The sequence below is a fragment of the Narcine bancroftii genome, chromosome 8, assembly GCF_036971445.1.
Source record: "Narcine bancroftii isolate sNarBan1 chromosome 8, sNarBan1.hap1, whole genome shotgun sequence".
NCBI classification, from domain to species: Eukaryota; Metazoa; Chordata; class Chondrichthyes; order Torpediniformes; family Narcinidae; genus Narcine; species Narcine bancroftii.
The window spans coordinates 7250641-7270892 of record NC_091476.1 but is presented as its reverse complement, the minus strand read 5'-3'; the positions used below and the strand labels follow the sequence as shown (position 1 = coordinate 7270892).

Here is a 20252-nt window from a genome sequence, read left to right as displayed (position 1 = left end):
AGTTTACGTACACTGTGAACAGTTGCAGGCCCAGCACTGATCCCTGTGGCACCCTGCTCACCACTGATTGCCAACCAGAAAAACACCCCTGGTACCCCAACTCTCTTCTTTCTATTGGTTAACCAATCCTCTATTCATGCTAGTACATTACTCCCAATTCCATGCACCTTTATCTTATGGATGTCCTTTATGCAGCACCTCATCGAACGCCTTCTGGAAATTCAGGTAAACAACGTCCACCTGCTCCCCTCTATCTACTGCATTCATTATATCCACAAAAAACTCCAGTAAATTTGTCTAACTGGACCTGCCTTTAGTGAAACCATTCTTCATCTGCCTGATGGATCCATTTTGCTCCAGATGCCTTGCTATTTCTTTTTTAATGACAGCTTCAAGCATTGTCCCAGCAACAGATGTTAAACTAATTGGCCTATAGATCCATACATCCATACATCCATTTTTGAATAGTGGCATGGTGTTTGCCATCTTCCAATCCACTGGGATCTGCCTGGAGTCCAGAGAATTTTGATAAACTATCACCAAAGCCTTGATGATAACTTCTGCCATTTTTAAAAAATATTTTATTTATATTTTCACACAAGCTTGTACCGTCATATGCTGCGTCCTCCCAACAATGGCAGTTCACAATCACATATACATATATTCTCTTTCTTTATGACTTTATGTACAAGCCCATGTCTCGACCAACTCCCCCTCCCTCCACCTATAAACCAAGATGATGAATGTTGCAGCTCAATGGATGGTTTCTGGGCCGGTACTCATACTTGACTTTTCTTGATCGGGACCAGCACGGGGAAGAGGAAGAGGCAGCAGGGAATGGGGAAAGCAATTACTTCCATGCACCTATGTAGCACATGTATGGCTGCTATATCTTACAAAAAGTGCTACATTTGTTTCTCAGATTGTAAGTTATTTTCTCCAGGGGAATGCAAATTTTCATTTCCCTGTTCCATCGCTTGATACTAAGAATAGAGTCGGACCTCCAGGTCGCCACAATGCACTTCCTGGCCACTGCCAATGCAATTAAACCAAATTGGATTTGAAATTTGGACAGCTTCACTGTAAGCCTTATGTCCATTATATTCCCCAGCAGGAACACCTCTGGGTCCTGGGGGAATTGTTTAACCATATAACCATATAACCATTTACGGAGCGGAAACAGGCCATGTTTGCCTTTCGAGTCCGCACCGGTTCACTGATTTTGTGCGCCCTCTTCAGGCATTGGTCCCGAAAGCCTTGTGATCTGTTACATCTGCATGAGGAAGGAAGCTGAATATCGGCTTAGAGATGCTACCTCAAGGAGTGCAGCCTTCCCTGGCATCAAACTGAATTTATTCGCTGAAATCTCTGGAATCAAGCTTAATAGCAACAGTGACCGAGTTTCTGAGACAGTGAGTGGACTGCCAACTCGCTGAGAAATCCTTGGTAACATTGCATCAGGCTGACCCCAGGTGCTGCAAGCTCAGGGATTCTTGCAGAGCTGTAGATTAGAATTTGTGGCAATGAATATCTCTGTCTGCCAGAGGACTTAGGCTCCTGGATAATGGGTTCCTGGTGGAAGAAGCACAGAAGCACGCTTTCTTTTGAAAGATTGCCTGCTTCCCTCTCCACGGTTCCTGATGTGTGTTTCTTTCTCACACTCTAAATCTACCTATAATTTTCTCAAGGACTTGGCCTAGATCTACCCAAAAGGGCCTCACCTTGGTACATGACCAGGTTGCGTGTACAAACGTCCCGGTTGTAACACCACACCTGAAGCATTTGTCCGGGAGTTCTGGTTTAGATCTGTTAATTTTCTGTGTCGTTATGTCCAATTGGTGCAAAAAGTTACACTGGATCAGCCTGTACCTTGCATTGATGACCGTGGTCATGCTTTCCTGGCACAGGTTGGACCAGCACCTCTCACCAATTGCAATGCCCAAGTCCAACTCCCATCTTTCTCTCGATCCTTGAAGGCCCGGTTTGTGCCATTTCTTTTCAGTACCCTGGGATGCATTCCATCAGAACCAGGGGAGTTAACTATCTTTAGACACTCGAGTTTTCTGAGTACAAGCTCTCTAGTGATAGCTATTACATCCAGGCCCTCCCAAACAAACTCTCAAACTCACTTTAAATTCACTGAGGCTCATTTCCTAAGCACAATTTAAAAATTGAAATACACCCTGTTTCATTGCTCCTTATAAATAGTTAGAGACATTGCTCCATTTCTCTTATCAACGCATAGTTTCCCATCTCATTTTAAATACACCAGGGCATTATTCCTGCTCTGCCTTTAAACACAGTGGGTTTTGTTTCAGATTCCTTTAAACACTAGAAAATTTCTCATGTATATGACCTCTAACAAAAGGTGAATTGAAGGAGTTTTGGAGTACTAATGGGATTATCATCCAATCGTCCTGAAAATCTGCCTGACCAGTGAGACCAATGCCCCAAGAATGCCATATTATCAACGTTTTGTCGATCTGAAGTAAGTGCAATGGCTGGGATCCAGAAGCGGAACACTGAGAATCAAGATCTTAGATAATGACATTCTCCCACAACTGAATTTGTACCATTCAATGAGAAATTAGATAAACGAATAATTTGGAAACAAATACAGTATTTTTGCAAAGCCAGTAAGTGAAAATGATTCTTTTATTGCTAGCCTTCAAAGTCTATTTTTTTTTAAATTTATATTTAGACATACAGGCCCTTTTGGCCATGAGCCCATACCGACAACCCCCGGCACGGTTATTTTGAAAGGTGGGAGGAAACCAGAGCACCTGAAGGAAGCCCATGGAGACATGGGGAAAAAGTATCCACTCCCTACAGACATTTCCGGATTCGAACCCCAGTCGCTGGCGCTGTAACAGCGTTGTGCTAACAGTAATGTTAATCGTGCCACCCTTGTATCTCATCCTTCTTTCTTTCCCATTATTTTGCAAGAATCAAAATGTTAGTGGTCACCTGAACTTGTTTAATGCATTACTTCTGAAATGTTGGTTTTTTTTTTCCTTACTTGGCCCTGCAACCTTTGACTTATTTCATTGACAAGTTCATGTTTACTGTCGCATGATCCAAGATGCAGAAATTGTTTTGTGAGCATACGAGTTAGACATCTCATGGATAGTTCAAAAGTGCAGTTACAAAGGAAGGTATGAAGCAAAGGTAATATAATATGATTTTGCTATTTTGTGATTCAGGAATCTGATAATGGTGGGGAACAAACCGTCCTGGAATTTTGTAGTGCCAAATCTCATATTCATGAATGTTCTTCCTAAATGGGTGGGAGGAGGGGGGTAGTGGTAAGAGAATGTGGCTGGGGTGAAATGAATCTTTTAATATGTTGTCTGCCTTTCCAAGGCAACAGGAATTATAGATGGAGTCCATGGAGGGGAGGAGGATGTGTAGGTAGCCTGAAGCATGTTTGCAACCCTCTGTCATTTCTTTCAGTCTTGGGTGGAGCTGTTCCTGCACCCTGACGAGATGTTTCCATGGTGTACCTGTAGATGTCCCCTCAAGTTCAGCTCTTTTAGAAATGGAGCTTCTTACCCATTGCAATCTAACTTCCTTTTACAGAGGATTGCATAATAATTATGGAAGAGGGGTTAATCCTAAACCATCCAACAAAAACACTTATCAATAGCAATACAACTCCCATGCTCAATGCTTCCAAATCACGACTACTTGGTTAACCCACATCGTTCTTTCCCGATGCAATGTTGTAGATGAACTGGATCTGGTGACTTTAGCCTTTCACAATGGTTCTTCAGTAATAAACATTACTTTACTGTGAGCCAGTGTATGCTAATTTGTGGATAAAGAATAAATGATGGAGAATTTATTGTCATACACATAAGCACTTTTGCAGACGGTAGGTTCCCAGTTATGTCAAACACAAAGGAACTGTACACACTAACCATCCAAGGTTCTCATATTCATGGAACAATATTTATTTATTTGTATAGATGAAATACTTGTCCTGCACATGTATTGTTTGTCAGTATGTGTGTTATGTTTGTATGTCTTGTGTTTTATTTTGTACCAAGGACCGGATAATGCAGTTCTGTTGGGTTGTACTTGTGCAATCAGATGACAATAAACTTGACTTGGCTTCATAAGATGCCACAAAGAGAAAGAAAAGATTATAAATATAGAAGGAAGATAAAATAAATACTAAATATTCACAATTGGCCTCTGGTGCAAAATGATTCAAAGCTTCAAAGTTCCTTTTATTGTAATAATAAGTTACAAATGTAATATATATCATATACTTCCACGTTTGTCTGCTGTAAGGTAAACATATTGTCGCCAAGAGGCAGGTAACTGGGTGACTGTTGAGAGGAAAGCGGAATGGACAGTTAGTGCAGAACACCTCCGTGGCTGTTCCACTCAACAATGTCTTCTGTTTTGAATACCAGGGCCGTCATAGTGGTCAAGTGTCTGGCCCTTCAGCTCAGAAGAGGGAGGGGGCGGGGGAGGAGAGAAGAGGAAAACTATAGTGATTGGAGATTCTATAGTGAGGGGACAGACAGGAGGTTCTGTGAACAAGATTGAAACTCCCGGATGGGACTGGGTTTTGATTCCTGCATTGTCTGTAAGGTGTAGGTATATTCTCCCCATGTCTGCGTGGGTTTTCCCCAGGGGGCTCTGGTTTCCTCCCATCATTTGAAGCGTACCAGGGGTTTAGGTTAATTGGACGCTATGGACTCGTGGGCCAAAATGGCCTGTTACTGTGCTGTATGTCTAAAAAAAAAATTAATTTAAAAAGGGATGAGGACCTGCGGAGGAAATATAGGGACTTAGGGAAGAAGCTAAAAACAGGACCTCAAGGGTCATAATCTCTGGATTGCTAACAGTGCCATGCTCAAGTGAGACCAGGAATAGGAAGTTATGGCACATGAATGTGTGGCTGAAGATTTGGTGCAGGGCATAGGGGGTTCAGATTTGTGGATCATCGGGACCTCTTCTGAGGAAGGTCTGACCTGTAGAAAAAGGACGGGTTGCACTTGAACCAGAGGGGAACCAATATCCTGTTGGGCAGATTTTCTAGAGCTGTTGGGGAGGGTTTAACTAGTTTGGCGGGGGTTGGGAACCAGATGAGAGGGCAGAGAATAGGGCACATAGTGGAAAAGTTGATCCAATGTATTGTGAATTTGTGAGGGAAGACAGGCAGTGGAAAAGCGCATAAATGAGGTCATCCGGAGGGTTTGAAATATGTTTACTTCAATGCAAGAAGTATTAAGAATGAGGGAGATTAACTTAGAACATGGATCAGTATGTGAAATTATGATGTTGTGGTTGTTACAGACAAGATTGGTTGGTGCAGGTACTGTGATTTAGATGTTTTTAAAGGAATAGGAGGTAAAAAGAGAGGGATGTTGTAGCATTACTAATCAGGGACAATAATCACAGCTGCAGCAAGGGAGGGATTCTTAGTGGTAAGATTTACGAGCATTTTTAGTCTTCTCAAGGATAGTCAGCATGGCTTTATGAGGGGTAAGTCTTGGCTCACGAGCCTAATTGATTTTTCTTGAGGTAGTAACAAAAGAAATTGATGAATGTAGGGCGGTAGGTGTGGTGTATATTGATTTTAGTAAGGCAATTGACAAGGGCGCCCAAGTGAGACTCATTTAGAAAGTCAAGAGGCTTGGGATCCATGGAACCAGGGCTGTGTGGATTCAGAAATGACTTGTATAGAGAAAGCATAGAACATATGCTGCCTGGAGATCAGTGGCTTGTGGAATTACACAGGGATCTGTTCTGGGATACCTGCTCTTTGTGATTTTTTTTTTAAATGACCTGGACAAAGAAGTAGATCAGTAATTTTGCAGATATCATGAAGATAGAGATGTTGTGGATAATGTTGAAGGTTTACAGCAGAATCTAGACAGAATGCAGAGTTGGGGTGGAAAAGTAGCAAATGGAGCTAAGTGTGAAGTGATGCATTTTGGAAGATCAAACTTTAAGGCAGCGTATATAGTTAATGGTAAGATTCTTAATAGTGTGGAAGAACAGAGGGACCTTGGGATCCAAATCCATAGATCTCTCAAGATTGTCATACTGGTTGATTGGGTAGTTAAGAAGGTTAATTGTAGGCTGACCTTCATTAGTTGGGGTATTGAGTTCAGGAGTCAAGAGGTAATGTTGCAGCTCTATAAATCTCAGGTGAGACCACACTTGGAATATGGTGTTCAGTTCTGGACACCTCATTACAGAAGGATGTGGAAGCTATAGAGAGGTTGCAGAGGAGATTTACTAGGATGTAACCCGGTTTGGAGAAAGTGTCTTATGAGGCAAGGTTACCAGAACAGGGGCTTTTCTCTTTGGAGTGAAGGATGAGAGGTGACTTAATAGGGGTCTACATGATTCTGAGAAGGACTCTGAGAGTGGACAACTAGCATCTTTTTCCCAGGGAAAGTGTAGCAAACACCAGAGAGCATCTGTGCAGAGTGAGGAAAGGAAAGTTTAGGGGAGATGTCAGGGGTAAGTTTTTTTTACACAGAGAGTGGTGGGTGCCTGGAATGTGTTGCAACAGGTGGTGATGGAGGATGGTACAATAGGGGCATTTAAAAGGGTTTGAAACAGGCACATGAATAAAATAAAAATAGAGGGTTATGAAGTAGAGAGAGTTAATATTTTTGAGTAGGTTTAAATAGGTCAGCACAACATCATTGGGCAAGGTCTTGTTCTCTGCTATAATGTTCTATGTTGTATTCTAACAAGAGTTGAATTTTATTCAATCCTCCATTTAAAAACTGTCATTAATATTGTTTCCAATTTATCGAGACACTTTTCAATCCAAATCATTACTAGTCAAAGAATCATAGACTAACATAAAAACATGCCCTGAGGTCTACTACGTCCATCTTGAACTTTATGCCCATCTATAGTAATCCTATTTAGAACCATATCTTTCTTTACCTTCTCTATTTAATTGAGTTATTCAAAGCTACTGTCAGTGATGTGAGCAACTGGTCAAGATTACCATGTTAGCAGCTGCCTGTAATTGGATTAAATATTAACTATTTTATAAACTAAGGTTGTTAGAAACAAAAGAGAATTTAGTGCGAGAATCGAGGACCAAAGAGCACAGCCTAAGAATAAAAAGACGTCCCTTCTGCACAGAGATAGAAAGAAATTTCTTCAACCAAAGAGTGGTGAATGGTGGAATTCATTGCCACAGGCGGCTGTGGAGGCCATCATTTAAAGCAGAGGGTGATAGGTTCTTAATTAGTAAGGACATCAAAGGTTAAGAGGAGAATGGGGTTGAACGTAAAAATACATCAGCCGTGATTTGAATGGCAATGGGCTTAAAGGCCTAATTCTGCTGCTATGTCTTATGGTCTGATTATAATGTTCCTGTCTACCAGACTTGGGAACGGAAAAAAAATTGCTGCGGCACCTATGCCTTAGGGTTAATGAGTAGATTCATTGAGCTGCGTCAATTCTGCTACAGGTGTGAAAATGTAGCTCGAAGTAAGATGTTATACTCCTTGCAAAAGGCAAGGTTGCTTTGAATTTTCAATCTCTAAATGTGCAAAAAGGCTTTTGCATGGTTGCTGTCACTCAATCATGAGTTCAGTCCATCATTCTAAAATAGTTGTACAGAATTTGGCTTGAATATTGGAAGAGGTTATTAAATCCAAGCATAATGAAGCAAGCTGTGACAAGGTTAAATCAGGCAAGCATACAAGTCATCTGTCTCTTTCCCTTTCTCTTCCCAAGACCCTTGGCATTTCGCTAAGATATCCAAGCATTGTGTAGACGGAGCTACATTCTCCAATTCTGCTTAATGGGTGCAGGGAGGACTAAGGTGTCTATATTGATGAACTGAGGTGATCCAGTTGCAATGCCTTGATTCCAAGGCTGGTTGGCAGGAACCTTAACACCAGGCATTGAATATCTCAAATTAGTACCTCAAACATAAGTGTTAACCCGCTCTCTCCCCAACTATGAACTACTTGATATTTCCAGCCTTTTCTACTTTTATTTTAGATTCCACCTCAGTTTTGAAGCCAAAAAGTTTGAAAAACAAATGTATGCATTATTCATGAGTAATTCTCTTTCGCCTTTGCTTTGGTCAAACAATGTTTTACTCTTATTTTTGCAGGAGGATCTATCTGAAAACTGTTGGTGAGGGTGGTTAAAAAACAGTGCATGCGCACCGGCGCCATGCAGACTTACAATACATTGGCTAACTTTACAGGGAGAATTTAAACCCAGCCAATATTTCATGTTCATCGAGCACAGAACATGGAAACAGCAGGTATGTCAATGAATTCATAAATTATTCAATCCCTGTTGCAGATTTGAAAAAAAAGTGCCAGATCTTTGACATTTGTTGCTATTTTCAAGAAAAAAAACGATTAGATGGCCTCACTGGAGTGTCGGGGATAAACAATACATGAAGATGTCTGTAAGAGTTTTGAATATTTTTATCAACTACTTAGCCTTTTGCTGTTATAGAAAGGTGATGAGAATACTCACAGCATGGTTGAAGGACATTATTGTCTTGAAATTAGACTGAAAAATTACATCCAAATTAGATAATAATTAGGTAACCATTCCCAGGTCACTTCCTGGCACCAGTTGCTTTTTCCAGACTACCTTGTAGGCCATCCATTTATGATATTCCCTCTCCCCACTCACTGTCACTGTTTAACCTCTCCCCAAATTATGTTTCTTTTAATACAATACTCAACTCTTCCTTCCCCCACCCACTCCCTCCTCCATTCTCCACCCCACCCCAATGTTGAGCCAAGGGGGCCTTCAGCCAAAGAGATCTCAGGCCTGGCCTCAAGACAGAAGGACCAGGTGCCTGCATAAATGTGAAAAGTCAAGCCTGCTGCTTTTGAGGGCTTTGGGCTCAGATGAAACTTGCTGCAGGGTCCAATAACCACAAAGGTCATTGGTGTCCCACTGCTCTTCTTATCTACAGTACTTTGATGGATGCACTCGAAATTATAAGCATGTAAATGGCGAGATCCTCTTTCTACAGACTTGACATAAAGGTTCTTCCATTTACTATGCATAGTTTTATTAATTCTTTTGTGAAAAAATTGCAATTAAATTAAGCCTTTTTGATTCTCAGCACCTTTAGTTTGGTTGTGGTATTAATGTAGTAAGTTTTGAAAAATTATTTTCTGTTCTATGTGTTAGGCTCAGTTTATAATAATACTTATGTATTGAAGTTCATGTTTGATCAGTGAAATTCAAACTCAGAAATTGTGTTCCACATACAACTAAATTGCAAATTCATGGCCTATTGTCTCTTTTGCCTCCTGTTGTAAAGCTGAAATATTTAGTGTACCATGAGGATGCATGAAAATTTGATTGTAAGTTTCACGATGTGTAAGGTGAAAACTTTACTGCCACTGGTATTCAAAATGTGTTATCCAAGAGGCTTAGCATTTCTAAAGAGGAGGGCGTATCAAAGAAATGATCCCTCAAGCTTATTGTGTGCCCATCCACTCTTAGAAGAAGGTCCTTTTATAGAGGAAAAAAAGGCGAATGTGAAGTCAGAGATTCTCCGTCTTTCCATTGCTGCATTTACCTCCATAAAAGGTCCAAAGGCAGATGGATTGCTGGAATATGCTCCAAATGGGAGGGGCTGATTATGTCGCAATGACGCCGTCAGCCCGCGGCCCAGGAGTGCAAATTTTTAAAAACCCCTATGGTTAATAGAGACGATTATATTGCGCAGGAGATCTGCCTGAGTCCTAAGACTGCTTGCACAGATCTCCACTAGCGCTCGTACCCGCTCTTCGGTTGCCATTTTCGAGTGTAGGCCGCTTTCCCTTCTCAGCCCACATGTTTGAGGTCACAGTGGTTGGCGTTACTGCACCACTCGCCCCGCCTCCTTCAGCTCTGGAAGATGGCTCCCAACTCAGCTCTGCATGAAGGCACCACGGGATCTACCTTATAAGTCATCACCATAAAAGGTAAAATCACCTTCTTTTCAATTTGAGCCGGCTATAATGAAGATTTCACTATAAAAAGGCCTAGCAAGGAGTATAACACTGGAATAAAATAAGAGGGGGAAGATGGGGGGGGAAAGAGTTTAACAGATCTTGTCAGTTGAAGAGTAGTTTTATTTGGGGAAGACATTGATGAGATGTCATGAAGACAGAATAAAGCTTAAAATGGAATGAATCAGAATGATACCAAGCATACCTGAATAATATTTTCTCATTAATAGTCATTGCATTGACGGTCATTGAGTTGTAACAGGAAATGTTACACTGTATGGTGCACACAAGAGTGCTAATTTGATTTGGTTATTGAAATGGATTGTTGAATAAATAAAGGACTGTAAAAATCCACACTGTAGCTGATTCTGAGAATGGTTTTGTAACCACTTGATTCACGCTTGTATCTTTCCTTTTAATGAAAAGAGAAAGAAAATGGCGCTCAAAAATAAATGCGATTATTATAAGCCATTTTTTACACTACTGAGAGATCTCTATTGGATCTTTGAACTGATGCAATCTTATTGGTTGTAAGCATTGAGAGGTTTTAAGGAATATTTAAGAATAGAAAATAATAACAAATGCACTGGACAATCAAAGTTTTGCTTCCTGAATGCTTATAGGGTGTGATCTGCAGATTTTGGGCAGCTGATCACGAAAATCACTTAAAATTTTCCTGTCATGAATCATTTTTTAGATATAACCTATTTTTGTGATTTCCTGTCATCTTTCAAGCATATTAAACCATATTAAACCAACATATCATTGAAAATTAATTTTCTGCATTCACACTTGGACCTGTTCCCTACTGATCCTGGTGATGAACATGGTGAAAGGTTTCACCGTGGAAAAGCGGTGTCAGGGCAACTGGAATCCATCAATGCCGGCCGACTATTGTTGGACACCGACATGAGAGGCATCAGATGCAGAGTACAAAACGAAAATCAGCGGCAGAACACTTTTAGGTCAGTTGAAGTAACGTAATGTATGAGCATCATTCTGTGATCAAACATGTTAAATTCAATAAAAGTTAATTTAATGTTTCTCCAACTTCCTGCATGATACAGTAAATCTGAAATGATCTTTGTGTTCAGCTTCAACTTGTCAATCATAATCCCCAATTTTGTTTCTGGAAGCAAACTTTTTGAAAATAAATTGTTGTCCAGTGTAATTGATATTGAGGTTAAAATACGAAACATTTAAGTATGTACTGCTTTTGCGTGAATCTGCACTGGATACAAAATTAAAGCTGGGAATTTCTGCCATATAGGTTTCTATATTGCCTGATCTCTGACACATTACTTTCCCAGTGGACCTCATGGAAGCAAACCATATTCCATGATTTTGTACTGTGGCTAGTTGGACAAGATTACTGTCTTTTCATTAAATTGTTTTGACATAATTCTGAAATGAAGGTATCGTTGGTAATGAATTTGAAGCTATTAACTGGAGTATACTCAATGGGTCCCAGAAATAACCTTTCAATCTTTATTCACGCATTTAGATATTCAGAAAAAAATACTGCTTGTGTGTAAAATACTTGTTAAAAGCAGGTATTGACAACTTGTGATTATAATTTAATCAGTCGCAGTAATTATCTGTTACTTGCTTACTGTATCTACGTATGACCATTTCCAGTTGGGAAAATTGCAAGGCATGTTGAGATTGTTTTTAAATATATTTATACATAGCATTTTAAATTACTTCTGTTTTCATGCATATAAATTCCTGTGTCCGCACTGATGATAGAGACTGCCTTTGTAAACTTGATGTACTGTAATTCCATGTGCTCCCAATGAAAACCTGGCAGTAGCCATGGGTGAATAATGCATCTGTTGTATGACAAGTTCACATTGGGAACTGTGCATGTGAACATAGGAATTTAGAGAAGAAATATAACTGTAATTGAGATCAAACTGGAACCTGAATTTTGGTTATGTGAATTGGTTCAAGATTCAAGAGTCTTTTATTGTCATGTATTGTTTTATTGTCCGACTGCTGTTCATCGTCTTCATTTCGGCTTCCAATACAATCATACCTCAGTACCTGATAAGGAAGTTGAGCCTGCTGGGTCTAAATACCTCCCCTCTGCAATCGGATTCTCAACTTCCTGTTGCGGTAACCTCAGGCAGTCTGGATCGGTAACAGCATCTCCAAGACCATTTCACTGAGCACAGAGCCCCACAGGGATGCGTGCTTAGCCCACTGATGTTCACTCTGCTGACCCACGACTGTGTGGCTAAACACAGCTTGAACCACATCATCGTTCACTGATGACATGACCGTAGTGGGCCTGATCAGTATGAACGAGGAGTCAGCATACAGAGATAAGGTGCAGTCGCTAACAGACTGATTCAGAGCCAACAACCTGTATGTGAACATTAATAAAACAAAAGAGATGGTTGTTGACTTCAGGAGGGCCTGGGGAGGGGGGGGGGGGGGGGGGAGCCACGTTCCACTGACCATTGACAGCTCGACCATTGAGATTGTCAAAAGTATTAAGTTCCTTGGAGTGCACTTGGCAGAGAATCTCATCTGGTCCCTTCCCACTGCTCCATAGCCAAGGAAGCCCAGCAGTGCCTCTACTTGCTGCGAAGGCTGAGGAAAGTTAATCTCCCACCCTCCATCCTCAGTACATTCTACGGAGGATGTATTGAGAGCATCCTGTGCAACTGCATCACTGCCTGGTTTGGAAGCTGTACCAGCTTGGACTGCAAGCCCCTGAAGTCAGCGGAAAAGATCATTGGGGGCTCTCTTCTTACCATGAAGGACATCTACAACACTCAATCAAGGCAAAAGGCAACAAACATTGTATAGGACTCCACACACCCCTCACGTAAACTGTTCTCCCTTCTGCCATCTGGTAGGTGGTACTGTAGTACTCAGGTCATTATGTCCAGATTGGGCAACAGTTTTTTCCCCCAAGCCATCAGGCTCCTGAATTCCCAAAACATATGTTAATATTGTACCATGGACTTCTACTGTATACGTCTTAATATTTTAATACCTCAATGTGTTTAACTTCTTTTCTAACATATTTATGGTCCTGGAGAAACGTTATCTCATCTTTACCATGCGAACATGGTATGAACAATAAAGAAAGGAGACTTGACTTGAATAGTACAGACAATGTAATATTACACAAAATGGCCTTCTGCCTGCCATAAGGCAAAGAGTCGCCATTAGTATCGTCCGGTGCCCCTTACAGTAAGAGAAAAAGAGAAACAAAAGAGAGTCCCTTCAAAATCACTGAGTGTCCATGGATTCACCTCCCACGCTCCTGCAGCATCTGCAGCCTCACAGATTCCTGTTCGATTCACCGGCAACCAGATCACCGAGCTCCAGATCCAAACCTCTGACATGATAGGAAAGCTTTCAGTGCTCAAGGGCCCTTCGAGAGCCTCTCTTGCCCAAAGCACCCTCTTGAATCCTGTCTCCAATACCTGGTTTCCATGAGCCAGACACCAGCACCCTGTGCGGGTTCCCCAACGCAAGTTGCCCACAGCTCATTGGGTCCTTCAGCCACTGAGCCTCCCTTGCTGGTCCGCTGCTATTGTCACCGTCCTGTGAGGTCCTTCAGCCACTGTGCCCCTCGCTGGTCCGCTGCTGTGGTCGCCATCCTGTAGGGTCCTTCACCCACTGAGCCCCTCGCTGGTCCACTGCTGTGGTCACCATCCTGTGGGGTCCTTCAGCCACTGAGCCCCTCGCTGGTCCATTGCTGTGGTCACCATCCTGTGGGGTCTTTCAGCTGTTGAGCCCTTCGCTGGTCCACTGCTGTGGTCACCGTCCTGTAGGCTCATCTCCTATGCTTCTCCTCAACAGCATATGCTCTTCCCATTTCTGCACAGTCCATGGCTCCCCCAGAGTCTGCAACCCTTATGGCTGCTGCCAAGCACAGGCACTGCCATTTTGGGCACAGGCCCCACGGTTGCAGGGTTTAAATAAAAACACTTTTGGCTCCTTTATCAGGCCATTCAAAGCCTGGACAGAGCCGTCTGCATTAGGACCAGGTGGTTGAACTCTTCAGAGCAGCACTGTGTCTCCACTTTCCCCAGGGCCCCACCAGCTGTTACTGCAGCTCCAGTAATGCAGGCATTTCTTTTTAAATGCCCAATGGCCTCCCAATCCAATTCAGTAGAACCACTAGGTTTGGGGTTTTGGCAGAACAGCTGTCTGATATGCACCAGAGAGAGGTTTATTAAAATCTTCTGCCTTTGCGAACCCCTTACAAATGACTTATCAGCAATGAGTGGAATCTGCATTGGTGCAATTGTCTTTTTTGATAAATAATCTTCATTCTCACCCCAGTAATTACCGCAGAGAAGAACATATAATAAATGACAACTAACACATGCAACTTCCTTTTTAATTTACGGAGGAGATGCTTGGTTTCCCATTTTAATGTAATCTTGCTTCATCTAAAGAATGAACGTTTGAGCATCCATAGGAAGCAATGGATAAAAATTTCTCAACTGGTGAAAGCCAGCAGAATCTAGTCCCTGCTGTTTCTTGTGGTTGTAAAAGCAGATTTTAATCAGTTGAAATTTCACAGTTTACATTCTGGTATCTTACAAAACTGATTATTTTTATTTCTTGCCTCAATATTAGATTTTAATAAAGGAATAACAAAAGAAATAAATGAATGAATAATGCTGAATTGGAGCCAAGATGAAAGCTAAGCGATAACTGAGATTTTAACAAGTTCTGCCATATCCTTTCAATTTCTATTGAGATTATTGTAATTTGATAACAATAATAAATTCCATATGGTTGCTACCCCAGTTCTTGTATGCCAAAGTAATTTGTCTTGGTTCAAATTGAAAACATTTATTTGTAATTTTGCTTCTCTCTCCATGTTAAATTGTTTATCTCTGTAACCTTGAAAGAGGACTGCAATGCCTTGTGTTACAAATGTTTAGCTTTTTCTCTTTCCATCTAGAATCATGTGGAGCAGGGAAAATTATGAAGTCTTACAGTGCTACAGATGCTGCAGTTACCTTATCATCTTTCACTTCACCAAAAGAAAATGAACTTGGCCACAGGGTGTTATCTTTACCAATTTCAAAAGAGGGCAGTGCCTTGGACCCGCCCTCTCCTCTGAGACTAGCTGATGTGCCTGAACATACTTCAAACGATTCCTCCACACATGCCATTTCCCTTACATCTTGTGTTACAAAGAGTGCCAGTTATTTGTCTGAACCAGAGGATTCTGACAAAGCCCCATTTAGGTACACGGAGCCTAAAGGCATTTCATTGCTGTCTGACGATTGTTTGATGCAACAGAGCAGAACCTGTTTGGGCTGCTTCATTGAATCAAAAGAAAGCATTGATGCAGAGCCTGGAATAAGCATGAAGATAGGTGACATGAACAGGGATTGTGATACCTGTTCAGTCTCTGACGTAGGGATTCAATGCATGAGTACAGGAGAAAGTGCAAGATATGGGGATCAGCTGCTTTCAGACCAATTGTTGAGCTTTACTGTGCACAAGTCTAGGACTACAGACAAAAGAGATGTGGAGAAATCTGACAGTGAGTCAGAAGATATTACTCAAAAACATTACTATGAAGGATTACTTCTGGACAAATGCAATGGAGATGAAGCTTTACTGTCAAATCCTAGTCAAGATTGGGCTTATTTTGAGTCTTTTATTAGTGAAAGTAAAATAGAACTGCTTGACCTGTGCTCCAAAAACGAGCTGTCAGTCAATCTTTTTGCAGAGGAAGAAGTGGACAATTACATGTTTGATGATGAATCGACTCTTAGTAGTGATGTCTGCTCTTTAAAGATTAGGTACGAATCTTTTCAAGACAACGTCAGAGAAAAGACAAATGCACTTCAGGAAGAAGCCCAGTTCAGCTTCTTTCCAAATGTCATTTCAAACTGCACAAAAAAGGAAAGCAAAGCTTCTGTAAAAACGAATTTAGATGCATCACAAATCAAATCTGATGAGATTGCTATCTGGGATGATGAGGACCAAGCAGAAGAGAGAGTAGGATTACAAAAGTACGGCAGCACCGTGGATGTAAAGCTATATGCAGCTTCGAAGAGGAATCATTTCTTTGAAGCCAACAATTCAGTGGAAGATTCAGGAGAATACAGTGATGACAGCTATGGAACCGATTCCTCGTATGACACCCTTAAGGGCAGTGTGGATGGCACTGGGTATCTATCAAGACAAAAAGCAAATTGCTCTGGTCAACCAAATTATGCATTGCGTGCCAAAAGGAAAGTGCGGTATAGTGACGACTACCTGTATGATGTTGATTCCATAGAAAATGAAAAGATTTCAGGGAAGAAGGAATGGGTAGCAGATGGTCCAAAGAAGGAAGACGATGACGAATGGTGTCCACGAAAACGTCGAAAATCAGCTCGGAGGGGTCCTCCAGTTATTATTAAATATATAATTATTAATAGGTTCAAAGGTCAAAAAGATATGCGAGTGAAAGTCTGTAAAATTGATGCCACCCAAACCAGAGTTTGTCTAACAGAGGAAGCATTAGGTAAATATGAAAAACTTGCACCTTTAAAGGAATTTTGGCTCCAAAGACAAGCTGAGCGAGTGTTAAAAGTGCGAACTGAAAGAAGAAAGAGGCTGCATTTGAATAGCTCAGTATCTGATGTGTTTCTTTCTCATTCTGCCAAGAGGAAAAGCAAGCAATTTGCAAGCAGACACAGGGCCCGTAGGGTTCGGCTAGAGCTAGGCCCCAACAAGCAGATTGCATGCTCTTTTGATCCACTGGAAGCTCAGATGCTGAACAATGCTGAAAGAGAGGACATGACACTCATAGATTCCCAGACATTTGCAATTGAAATCCCCAGTGGTGAAAAGGGATTGTGCTCCACCCACATGGCATCAGGGACCACTTCAGTGAGAAGCAAACCACAAGGAAAGTTTGAGAATAGAGTCAAGGAGAAGGGGCGACTAAAGAGATTAAAGTTAAAGGCAGAAGCCAAACTCAGAAACACCAGCAAAAAGCACAAGATATTAGTAAGTGATGACTTTGAGGCAATGAGCAATGCAAGTGAAGTTGATTCATCTGTAAAGAGGCAGAATAGTTCAGGTAGTCTTATGACTGATGCTATTCATTGTACACCAGACAACACCCATTCGTCTAAGTTGTGCCATACAAAGGCTGCTGCTAAGAATTCTTCTTTCTCACCAGCCACCTGCTCATCTGACAAGTCTGTGCCATCTGTGAATACTGTAGCTACTATGCAAGTAATCCCTGGGGGGTATTTACAGACACTGCTGGAAGCATCTGATTCCATCAGTCACAATGGACTCTCCTACTTTCCCAATCATTCAGTGGTTGCTTCCAAGGGACAGGACCGTTTTAACCCTTCAAACCTAACACAAAGCTGTGTGATGTCCCCATCCTCTGAATCTGAGCCACAGCAGTCCCCAATTTACCAAGACAAAACGCCATCCTTTGAGAAGCTGTGGCATGCAAAGCAGGAGTATTCAGCTCTTAGAGGAGCCGCCATTCTGTCGATGAATCTGGAGGGTGCAGTATCACTGCCAACCGAAGCTGCTAGTCTTTCAGGAACTATCACTGATACTTATCAACAAATAGATATGCACAGTAACGGGCTTGTACACAACAAAAATTATTCCCACAACCAGCCACTGCAGTCAAATACCAGCTATCAATCATGCATAATAGAAGACAGTAATGGCAATTTTCAGCTCCATCGAGATTCAGTAGCTCCAGATGACACCAGGCTCATCAGTTTTGATTCAGTGGGTTCTTTGTCAGCAAGCTCCAATAACTTTAGCTCTTTAAGTTTGAAGTCATGTGAAAATGACGGCGAGGATGATATGAGTGATGACTTTTTGGCCCATTGCAGCCCCAAGCTAGTAATTCAGCAAAGCATTGACGAAGTTGCACCTCTGAAGGAATCTGCAGACCTCCTTGACATCTCAAACTTTACTCCCGATCGATTCAGGCAGGTGACGCTCGCCGAGATTTCTCCTCCAATTACGCCGGATCTATCCCCTGGAGTAGTGGGACCAGAAGTCAAAACTTTAGGTAAGCCCAAAGACTTTCAGGAGCGTGCTCAAGCAATGCTTGGGGACCCAAATGAAATGAAGTGGGGCCCAGCGCCCCAGTCGCATGATCAGTCCACTGAGACTTTTATTTTGAATAATCATCAGTTTCAGTTTCATTCCTTCAATAATGAAGATAGCAGTGAGCTAATTCAGAAGGATCCATTTGAAAAGCAAGATGGCATGGGGAAATTAAACAATAGAGGGCAAAAAGCAAAAAGGAAAAGTATTTCCAGTAAGCATGCGACCTCGAACCAAAGCTCAACTCCAAAAGGGGCGAGAAAGCCAAGGAAGCCAAAATCTGCTAAAACTACTGAGAAAGCTCAAAACCGAAATAATTTGCGTCAGACTTCTGGGACTTCCAAAGCCCCCAAAAAATCGCTCACTGCCACACACCCGAAAAGGAATGATCAGGTGCAGATGTCTACTGCCAACTCCAAGACGTTGAATGCTCTAGTTAGCAAGAACAGCATATCACCTTGTGTTCAGCTGCAAAGTGAATCCTTTCCACATCGTGGTCCTGGCACTGTACGGGGTAGAAAACAAACTGGGGGTAACTGCATCTGGCCTTTGAGTAAAAAGTCCAGTGGAGACTGGGCTGGACACAATGTTGCCAACCACAATAACCTGTTAGATGATGATCAGAGAGAATTTGAAGAACCAAGTAATATACTTTCTAATATTGCTTCTGGAATGGCTGAAGTCCAACGTTTTATGATGGCTTCCATTGAACCAATATGGACGCCTGGAAGCCATAACATTGTCTCAGCTACATGCCAGTCAATTGAAGCAAATAGCCTGAAGTGGAAAACCCTGAATATTTTGGGTGGTACCACATCAGAATCAAAAAGGAAATCAAATAGTTCTTTGCCTGCTAAAAACCGGAGAGCAACATCCAAGGCCTTATGTAATAAAAATCCTGCAAAATGCACAGTTCCTCTTACCAATGCACCGACCGGTCCTAACAGTGAATTTAATTTCAGCTCTGGCATACGAAGTGGCATTGGTGACAGAAGCTCTGACACTTCAAGTATTCCTGCCAATAATGGCCCCATCCACAAAAAAATGTACCGTCACAAAGCAACATTAAAATTGTCAGGAGACGAAAAGATTAAGGTAAAGAGAGCAGATCGTGAGCACAAGAACCCATTTGTGACAGTCTCTCTTGAAAAACTGAGGTAATACACCAGTACAATGGCTGTGATGCACCCTTTGCTTTCCCAGCACCTTCTATAAGCCCAGGCACTGTCCCCTTATTTTTCCCCCATTTAAAGCATGAATTGCATGCAAGAGGCAGTTTCTCCCCACCCTATACCCCCTGTTCGAAAGGAATGATTTGCATGAGAACTCCTAGAATGGCAAACATTATGTTCTGACGCGGCTGTGATACAATTAACACAGTTGCACTTGGTACTGTTATTTCACTTCAATTTCTTTTCATAATCCTTAACATTTTAGTAGACTACATTTTCTACAGCTGCTGCAAAAAAAAAATAGAAACCCTTTGAACTATGGAATAAATTATTTGGTTTTCCTGCAGCAAAAAATAAATGGTTGCAATTTGCTCTCAGTATAAAAGGGGCCTTTTGAGTTTACCTATGTTTGAAGAAGAATTTTTGTTTCTGGCAAAAACAGTTGTGCTCACGTTTAGTGTTCTTCAGGATAATGTTTCACACAAGAAGAATTGTTCAGAGGCCTTGTCAGTGATCAAACAAAAATGGAATTGCTGGAATTACAAGAGATGTAATTATTGTGTATCTTGCAAAATTCAGTATCTTTAGTAAGATTCCAGGTTCTGTGCTCTAAAGAGTGATAGAACTCCTTTGCTTCACCAGTGATGATGTACAATAACACATACAGTACTTGCAAAAATCTGTGCCAAACCATGAACAAGTGTAAAGATAATTTTATGACAGTAGGAACATAACAACTTTGATCTTAATTTTTTTCTTTATATATGTTTTTAAAAAAGAGAGGGAAATAAAAGACAAATTGAACTTATTATTCCAGTAATATTATGGCAAGTTCCTTGAAGCACCTGCAGCTCACTGTGGATTCTGGCACCTCAATGATTACCAAAACACTGACGGCTAACAAGTTCAGCAGTGGTTCCACTTTGCCAAATATGCTTACCTCATCTGCTTGGCAACACGCAAACTCACTCTGGGGAGTCTAGATGAAATTAACTGGTTTGTGTTCAATCTGAGCTTTATCGAAAATCGAACAAGGGGT

General features: G+C 41.5%; 1 protein-coding gene across 1 annotated transcript; it reads left to right on the top strand.

Moving 5' to 3' along the window:
* The first annotated feature begins 1277 nt into the window (after nt 1-1277).
* Nucleotides 1278-19366, top strand: nexmifb (neurite extension and migration factor b). The gene is made up of 3 exons (XM_069895987.1): nt 1278-1412; nt 8254-8269; nt 14911-19366. Exons 1-3 carry the CDS (start codon nt 1278-1280, stop codon nt 19200-19202), a joined length of 4443 nt encoding a protein of 1480 aa, XP_069752088.1. The 3' UTR covers nt 19203-19366.
* The last annotated feature ends 886 nt before the right edge of the window (nt 19367-20252 follow it).

Bases quoted from the DNA above. Each gene is read 5' to 3' on its own strand.
- nexmifb (XM_069895987.1), top strand. From the start codon at position 1,278: ATGAGGAAGGAAGCTGAATATCGGCTTAGAGATGCTACCTCAAGGAGT.